This window comes from Fulmarus glacialis, unplaced genomic scaffold (assembly GCF_000690835.1).
Source record: "Fulmarus glacialis isolate BGI_N327 unplaced genomic scaffold, ASM69083v1 scaffold4133, whole genome shotgun sequence".
Classification (NCBI taxonomy): Eukaryota; Metazoa; Chordata; class Aves; order Procellariiformes; family Procellariidae; genus Fulmarus; species Fulmarus glacialis.
In genome coordinates, this window is record NW_009202121.1 from 25,437 (window position 1) to 35,243 (window position 9,807).

Here is a 9,807-nt window from a genome sequence, read left to right on the forward strand (position 1 = left end):
ATAGGTTCTTGAGTCCCATTACTGCTAAAAAAAAAAAAAAGAAAAAAAATCGTCAAGTTCAGAAGTCTAATCCTAATTACCACTTCACTCCCCCCCGCCATTGTTTGTTCTTTTTTTTTAAATAAAAAACATGGAGGAAAACAGAAGAAGGGGAAAGACAAATGCCCCCTCTAGAAGAATCATGTATTTTTCAAGTGGCCAGGGACACTGAAGGCAGGGATTCTTGTCCCTGAATTGAACTGAGCAATGGGAATACTCAAATCTATGTCTGTTAATGCATCAAATAAGTGACGGAGCCACCAGGCTGAGCTAAGAGGCATTAAAAAAGCCTCCCCTTCTTTCTCCCCACTACTAAGGAAAACTTTCATCAGAAACTTTCTGTCAAGAGGAAATAACTGCAGGGACCCATTTTCCAGCAGGTGTAACTGCCTCAGCCATTTCACTTAGAGCATGAAGGCCCACTTTGGCTACAGAGCCAGCTAGGAGAAAAGTTCAACCTCCCATTCCTAAGTATACAGAGCTGTACCATTTCACACCAGGTGAGGCTATAGCTTTGAGGCAGTCAATGTTTTGTAACACAAACTAATATCGTTTTAAGCCTTAAAAACTCTAATTGGAGCAACGCAGTTCTTTTTGCTGTGCTTGGCTGGGAGAGGAGTCATTTTGGTGCTGTCCCTCAGCGGGACATGCCAGCAGGGCCAGCACAGCCCACCAGGTCTCGCCTGTGCCTGCTGTCTGCTGGGGTGATGGCTTGCGATGGGCCTGTTTTGCTGACACTCCTGGTTTAAGTCTGACTTTCAGTGAAACCCTCAATACCATCAACTGCCAATTTCAAAATGCTGAATTTATACATTAGACAAGAACAAACCCCTGAGCAAACAAGACCTGAAGGAAGACAGTTGTCTGCAAACTGGGGAGACATCTTTCAAACGAAGCATCTACATCCTTGACACATCCAATATTCAAATAGCTGGGTGAGCAAGTTTAAACTTCGTTTGAAAACAGACTCCGTCAGCAGTTTGTTTGCTTACTTGCTTGGGTTTTTTACTTGCTTTTGGCCACTTCTCCCAGCATCCCTGCAACAGCACACACAGCAGCAAAGGCACTGAAGAAGCCTCCCTACCTTGCCCACCCGCCTGCCGGCCTGTTTTGCTTTTTCCACATATTCAACAAACAGCTGTCACCCCTGAGCTTTCACTGCCTGGTTATTTATTCAGCTGCCATCACTAAATAGCAGTGGGAGGCCAATGAGTGATTTTAGAAGATCCACAGCCTCAGAGAAGCCACCCTGATAGACAGGAGCTTGTTCACACAGCATCTGGCCTACGCAGCACTTGACTAAAATGGAGAAAAGGTTGCAACCAACAAAAATGAGACCTTTTCCTCCCAGAAATCCTCTGCAATCTCAGTCCTATCCTGCTTTCTACGCTGTCCCTGTAGTGTAAAAGGGACACATGTCCCACGCTGTGTAGCATTGAGCTGGGGTAAACCTGGTTCCACCCCAGGAGCAGATGCATGACCATGCTGTAGTTCCTGTGTGAAATACCTAAAACAGTTTGGAGAGAGTGGTGGAAAAAGTCAACTTACTTCTAATATTGTCTTCTTCGCTGGAGGTTAATTACATAGGAATCCATTCTACTGCAAATGTGGCTAGATTCATTTCAGTGAAGGGTTAAGAATTTTTTTTTTTTTTCTTTCTTACTTCAGATCAAGGCACCTTTTCAAGGCCTGTAATGTTTTGGTATGGAGCACCTATTCATACATCATAAGCAAAACTGAAAAATCCTTTCACTATGAGACAAAGGGTACCCGGGGCATAGCGACATTCTGGCCAGAGAAGAACTCTGACTGTAGGCGATTTCTCAAATTCCCAAGTACAACTTAGCTGTTCTGAACACCCCTGGAAATGCACAGAGGCTGTACTGCACAGTGCTGGTAGCCCAGCTCTTTATGATTCATGTAAAATTCATGATACTGAAACAGCTAAATAGGAAACAGAATAGGCAGCTCCTTAGCCCAACAGATTGTGTTTCTGCCCAGCCTCTACACAGACAAAAGCCCTGCAGCCTCTGAATTTCCCCCCAGGGGCTAAGGATAAGACTATGCCTCTCATCAAACCCCATGATCCCCATCTTTCCTATCAATTAAAATGTAAATGGGGAGACAAAATGAGTAACGTGAATTTCCATTCCCACTCTATCCTTGACTCAAAGTCCACTTCAGCGTTGACTGCAGGCACTCACGTCCATCAGCTGTACGGGCTTCCATGTGCACAAGGTCAGGTTCTTTATCCAAACCAGTCACCGACCTGGGGGAGAGAGAGAGAGAGAGAGGGAGAGAGACAAGGCAGCCAGTTAGATAAAAAGCTACAGTCGGACAGAGAGAGCGTGAAGGAAAGCAAACCAGTTCAAGTCTACCTCGTGACACCTGGCATGTAAGTCCCTACCTCCTACCAACTTGTGTCCTTTGTGTTTCTACACAGCCCACTCCCAGGGGCCATATACTAACCTTTAAGACGGACATCTTCCCAGGCGCTGGTGGGTGAACCTGCCTATCCCTTGTCTACAAGATCAAGACTACAATGATCGTTCCCGCGGCGGCAAAGCGAGCTGGTTCCAAGATCCAGTAAAACCAGAGCTCTGTTTTAATGCTGAAGGAAAGATGAGGGCACAGCAGCCTCATGTTTATAGACAGCAAATTAAAACGGGGTTTTACTTGGCTGAATAGTGACATGAGAGACTGAGTTTCCTGATCTGCCCCTCGTTTGCTGGGCAATCTTGCTATTGTTTAACTCAGTTTCCCCATCTTCATAAGAAAAACAATGATGCACATATGCATGGTGAAGTTCTGATAAAAAAAATGTGAGAAAGTATTCATTATTCACCCTATGGTCCCATGCCATGGTCCTTGATAATCATGAAACAAGGCACGATGAGTTTGTTTAACCTCTCTAGTTGAAACCCAAGTCAAATCTTCCTGTGCATTGTTATTTTATTCCCTAAAAATATTTTGCAAGGCACATTACAAAGATAGTTTTCCTCCTGGCAGAGGGAAAGTCAAGCCCAGAACAGAAATGTCATTATTAGTGTCCTAGGTGATAAGAATCACTGGGAGATGAACATTTAGTCCTAGCAATGGCTGGCAGGGGGAAAAAAAGAAAATCCATAGTTGTCCACGTGATTTATGGAGCTGCTTCTCCTGAGTTAACCAAAGGGTTAGATTAAAAAGGGACAACGACAAAAATCAGTTTCTAATTTGGTGGAAGCTGAATTTGATATAGTAGATTGTAAATAATAGATTCCCTCCGAGCCAGCCAACATTCACAATTCCCTAATATTCTGGAACGCTTTTATCACAATCTTTTGCTGCTTTCATCCTTGGGGCATCAACAGCTAAAACATTTAAAAAAAAAAAAAAAAAAAGAAGAAGAAAAAAAGAACAAACAAAACACAGATGTTCTGATACATTTTTGTGGATCTCGCAAAAAAACATAGCAATTGAAGCAATGACAAACATACAAATGTGCCGGAGTTCAGCTAAGATCAGCCAGTGCTGCAAATGCCAAAACAACTACATTATGACCCACTGTGTAGGTAACTGAAACTGGCACTGCTTGTTAACTAGAGCACCGCATCAATAGCGAGTCCATTCACAACACATTGTGAATTGTGGCCAAAAAAAGCCAACACAACAAAACAAAGCTGCACAGGCAGAGCTTTCATCATTCTACTCCTAGTGAGAAATAGTCTGCTCCTTAATCGCTACCATCAGTTGCAGGGTGATCCCACAAGGAAGAAAGCGCTGTTTGTTATCGGTAAGGATGCCAGAATGGGCCTGAGTCCCTGTGACCAGGTAATTATCAGGGTCAAATCTTCCGAATATCTGGACACAGTTAACAGTGACGTAGGACAAATAGAAATTCCTTAAACTGTCAGTGAAAAACATTATGGTGTGCAGCAATGTTATTTCCCAATATATAGAAAGAGCACACATCTTTCTAGTCCACAGCAGAAGTTTTCTGCCTTTTTCCCATAAGTAGCCCTAAATGCTATAATTTCAGCTGTTCAGCAATCATGACCCTCGCCTATGACATGCCAATAGGGACAGAGGTATGTGCTTACCAACATATCTATCCATCACAACTTTATCAAAAGGAGTGGTAATTTCAGCACTTTTAGTTCAGACCGGGAACACATTAGGGACCTGCCCCACGGCCCTTCCCAACAGGCTTCCTACTTAAATCCAGCCTTCACCCTGGAGGCTGCACTCGCCAGGCTTCCTTCTGGAAGCCAGACACCAGCCTTTCACCCAGAGCTGTTTTCTGTGTCCAGACACGACAATGCCAGGCTGCCTCACCTGCTCCCCACGACACCTCCTGGGTCCCTCCCCTCCAGATGGAGGGGGCACTGTGCCCCCCCGCAGCAACGGGGCAAACCTACTCCTGGCCCAGGTAATAAGAAACATCAGTATAAGGCTTGCCACAACAATATCCATTTTAAGAGGGACTGTAATTCGAAAAACCTAAGCATTTCCAAACAAAATCCAAAATACTCACTATGTGTTTGCATACACAAGCTCTGTGGATCGACTCCACTTATAATGCCTATTACGTGAGCACCAGGGATGACAGGAGCCTCCTGAAACATGTCATTCTGCTTGAATTTCCTTCCCAGTATCATCTACTTGCTTCCTTAATTAGTTTTGATAAGCCTGATGGTTCTTTTCAGAACAACTACTACGATGAAAAAAGGACCAGCATACAGCACCGCCTAGTACTCGTCTGCTCACCGAATACCATACTTCAAGTGGAAAAGCTCACAACGCAATCTCCTGCAACCCAAAAGAAAGACAAGCTCCTGTTATCTGCAGGCAGATAACAAGCCTGTAAAGTAATGCATCGGTCATCCTTCCTTCTCCCAAGCCAAGTCGCTCTGTTATATCAAAGACTCTGATTGCAAAACAAATCCCCAATCAATGCTGTTTCTTCATGCCTCAACTCACGTCTGTTCCCACTGGCAAAGAACACAGCTTTGCTTTGCTGTGCTCTGACTCCTAAATATGGGTATTTTCAGTAAATGGTCTCTCATCATTTGTCTTGAGAAGCTTTACATGAAGAATGCAAAAAAGTTAGGCAGTGGAAAGAGCAAGATGTGAATGCAGGTCCGGGAGCACAGCTGCAACAATGCACACACGACTGTAAAGCTATTCCTTTACCCCATGCAGTAATTTCTCCGGTCTTGAGAACTCACTACAACAACCTCTCAGGTCTGGCAATACAAGAGCAGCCACAAAACAAGAAGAGACACCTTCACAGCCTTATATTTTCTCATACGTTATCTCTCTGAAGAACATTTGGAGGATGCACTGCTCAAAACTATTTGAGCAACTAAAGTATGATGAGGAGAGGTGTCAGCATCCCCTGACTTACCATTTCCTTTGCATGTTTTCTAAAGCGAAGTGGAGTCCACAGAGTGGGGCGGCTGGGAAGGGATTTCATGGCTCTCTGGCTGACAAACAGCTCTATTTCAGAGGCTTACAAAGGCAAGAGTATTTAACAACACTCAGAAGCCTAAGCTCAGCTTGAAAACAGTTTTCCTGCCACATGGTCACACCTCAGGCTCCATGCACAGCTCAGCTCTGTGTTTTGTATGTGCACAAACTCCAGACAGCAAAAACTAAACCAAGATCCACAAAATGCACCCGTGCGTGCTGCTGCCTTGGATGGCCGTGGGGAGGAAAAAGGGCACTCTCACTGTGAGAAACCATGCTAAATCAACATCCTCCACCATCCGTATTCATTTATCATCACTCGGATTAGAAAATGCTGAGAGGATGCAGGCAGAAGTGACACGAAAAGTCATTTTTTTCCAACCTGCTGACACGTTCCCTGACTGCTGCAAAAGCAGTAGAGCCTGCAGCAGTATTGCAGCTGGTGCAGGATCATTGGACAATTAGGAATTCAAACTACCTCTGAATCCCGTTAGGAAGGAAGCAATGGTTACTTTTTCTCTATCTTCTGCTGCTGCTTTTCTTTTTTGTTCTCATAGTAGCTCTTGGTTTTCACAAGATCTGAAAAGAAGGGAGGAAAGAAGAGGATTGTGTGTCCTTGAAAGCTGAAGGATGGATAGGACCCTGGCAAGATCCTTATCTCTATCTTGAGGGAAGATCGTTGTGCATGGATGCACATTTATTAGGCCACTCTGCTGATATTTCATCTCTGACCAGGAGGGAGAGCAAGCAAGAAGGGCAAGGAAAACACAATATTCTGCATTGTAAGTAGCTATTCCTGAAATGTCTCTATATAAGACAGTATATAATTCAAAATGAAACATGCTAGCATATGCAAAGAAAGGAAAAAAGGAATACACAGACTCTCCAGGTTACCTGCCTGCTGCACACCTCAGCTTATTGTTTCTACCAACTCTACTGTCTTTCCATGGAATAAACCATTTTTGCATGTTTTTCTACCCATTTTCCAGACATCAGGCATTTTAAAATGAAAGACAGCATTGAGATTTAGCTACTCTGGCATCTTAGATCAAGAATGCTGAGCAATTCAGATGGCCTGCTGTTGATCCTTGCTCCCTAAACCATCAATAGAGAATAGGAGATGCTCTATTCCTCCATCTCCTAGACTCATCAGCTTGTGGGTGGGGGTGGGTATCACTGGACATCAGCAACATGGGTGTCGAGGATTTACAACAAGGTAAAAAATCAGGTCAAACTTGGTCTGGAATCTGCTGGGTTGAGATTTTTGCCAGGGTTTCTGACCAGTCGAGATGGCATTCAGCAGCTCTGGCTTTGCAAAACAAAATCAAGACTTTTGCAACGGATTGAGGCTTTCCCAAGATGCCAACTTTGAAACTCATTTTTGCAGGTTGGGATGTCAAACTGAAGGCAATTGTCACTGCTCATGTAAAGAAACGGAGGAAACAGATGGAGACTACTTAGCAGGATGTTGTGCAGTAGATAAGGGCTAGAAATGGGAAAGAACAAGGCACATATATTGTGCAATAATATGTAAAGGGGGAAAAACACATCCTCTTGCTGCAGGCAACTGCAGTCAAATTAGTGGATGTTGCCAACTAGTCTGCTGCAATTTTGATTGTATCCTGCCCCAGAAGTGAGTAAACACTTCTGTGTGGTACCCGGCAAGCAGCATATGGGAATAACTCATTCAAGCAACAAAAAGGCCATGTCTATATGGGCGGACGGGAGCAGAAACTGATCCGTACTATTCCTGCTCAACTGATCTGGATCTTTTCACATAGCGCTGTTGCTAAATTATACATACCTTTCCAACATTGGCCAACAGCCAAAAGGCTACCTTCTCCATCTGATATGGCATCTCATTTGCCTGGGTATCAATAACTGCAGTTACCTTCAGATGGTCAAGGGGATTCTGTGTTTTCATTTGTTATTTACTGCAGTCAAGTCTAAAACTAGATCCATCAGCAATTAACTCTGCACTCGTAACAGCCAATGTGCACACGAGCTGCATATACCCCAGGCCGAGAACACGCCATAAACTATCCTAGTTAAGAACAGATACAAATGTTGAACTGTTGGGGGAAAGAATGTATTTATTAAACACATAAATACAGTACCATTCTCTGTGGCTGTAAAGGGGGAGGCGTTGCTGGACGGGGTAGGATGTGATGAGGATGTGAAGAGTTGTGGACAAAACCTCCTTGCACAGCATATTTCAAATGAAGCTTGGAGAAAAAGCTGGGCAGGAAGATACTGTAAGAAAATGTCTTAGCCGGGTCCCTGGAGCTTTCTACGTCTTTTTCCAGTGTTAATTTCCGTGATGCTACAAATCTGGACATTGGCAGAAGTAATTGTTTTGAGACTTAGCTTGCAAGATAAGGCAAAAAAACTGCCAAGTGTTTATTCTCAACTAATTTCTTTTCAGGAGACCCAATCCTTTTTAAAAAGGTCCCAATGAACAAGAAGGTGTTCTGCTTGGTATCTCAATGGAAACAAAACTTAAGGTGTTCACAGCCTCTGCATGTGTTTCCATATGTGCATACATGCATCTGCCTACCTGCATCTCATCCCCACTACCTGCTGAATGTCTAAATGAATTACCTGTAACTGAGTGGATTTCAGGTCCCAGAACTACAAAGTTGCTACACACAGTTGTTTCATGGATACAGCAGGCCAGGAAGAGGAAAGAGGTCCAAATCAATCCTTTCCTTGAAGGAAAAGCTGACATTTAGATTCAACCATGTCACCAATCACTAGAGAATCCACACAAGATAGTAGGCTCTACTGCACACAGAAACCTTTTTTCCTCTTCCCAGTACCTAAAAGAAGGTGACTCTTTATATCACAGAAATTAATTGCAGTGGGAAAGAAATGCCACTGAACTTGAGAATACCTTTAAAGGGTATTTAGCAACAGAACAAAGCTGCTGCTGATTCACGCTTTTTTCTTCTCCCTGTATGCTAATACCAAAAACTAAGGAAGTACAAATAATTCTGTGTCTAGTTCTCATCCAGTTAATAGGTCTTAGTCCTTTAAAGTCCTCTGGCATTTCTTCCCCAATCTATACTATAAACCCCAATAAACACAACCAAATTTTTGTGAAATAAACTCAAACAATTGTGTGGGTAGAAGGGTGAAGATCCTTAATTACAACCCTGCCAAGGTTTGAAAAGGCCAGCAGCACAGGCAGGGCATGTGCTGGAGGTGGCATCTTAATTTCCCAGCCTGAAATAACTTCTCATGGGGACTGAGACTCATGCAGGGAGCAGATCTGTCAGCTACGTCAAGCCAGCACTCATAGCGGGTGTGCTCCCAGGTGCAGTCACAGTCCTGCTGCTTACTTATGAACTAAATAAGCTACTCCCATGCAGCTTGCTGCTCTCCTGACTCATTAGGGTATAGCCGATCCAGGATATATAAAAGGAGCCCTGGGGGCTTATCCTAGTTGAATAAGAAGCCTTTTTTTGCCAAGTCCTAACAGCACCAGCTTCGGGATATGGTGGAAGTAATGAAGCATCAGCTCATCAATGTTACTGTCTTGAAGACATCTCAAAGCTTCAGTGCACGGTATACCATCAGCTCTCTGTCCCACGTGCATCCAGCCCAGACAGCAATGCTTTGAGGAAGGCACTTCTAGAGAGGAGACAGGGGATTTACCTGGGATTAGAGGTCTGCAAACTTAATAGTGGACACGTTTGAAACAGAAGGATTTGATTCCATTTCGCCTTCTGAAGGAAGAGGCATTTTTTGCAGGACACACTTCTATTTTATTTTATTTTAATATTCTAAATTTCTATTCCTTTGTGGAAACAAGAATAAAAAAGTGGTTTTGGAAATACTAAATGATGACATATTTTTAGCTTTGTCTCCCTTCTCATCCTTTTCTTCTCCCACCATCCCTCTTTTTTTGGAATAGGAAAGGAAAAAAAAGAAAAATAGGAGAAGTGGAAACCCAAAATGCAGAAATTATTGTGTACAAAAGTCATTTTGGTGATCAAAATGTAAGCCAAATTATTGGGAGGGTTAGGGGGAGAATCCATTCCAGAGGAATAGTTCATTCTACTTAACCAAAAATCTTTGTTTCCCAATGGAAAAATTAGGAGCAGGACAGTTTGCGGGGGGTGGGGGGTGGCTGGGTGGCTGGGGGTGGTATGGTGTGTATGTGTTTTTCAGCTTTTTGGAAAAAATAAATAAATCGGGGAAATGACATTTTCCAGCCAGCTGTGCTTTGTGCAGATCTGTGAACCTCAAGCACAGAGTTTTTGTTTCTCTTCCAAGACTGATCACTGACATACTGAGTGACTTTCATCTCTTTCC

General features: G+C 43.4%; 1 protein-coding gene across 1 annotated transcript in view; it reads right to left on the reverse strand.

The window, feature by feature from the left end:
• Positions 1–9,807, reverse strand: part of LOC104074140 (VPS10 domain-containing receptor SorCS3-like) — a gene marked incomplete at both ends in the record, with an annotated part of 95,989 nt that overhangs the window by 23,575 nt on the left and 62,607 nt on the right. The window contains one exon of the mRNA XM_009574166.1: positions 2,244–2,308. Within this exon, the coding sequence (XP_009572461.1) occupies positions 2,244–2,308 (65 nt within the window). The remainder of the gene's footprint in view (positions 1–2,243; positions 2,309–9,807) is intronic.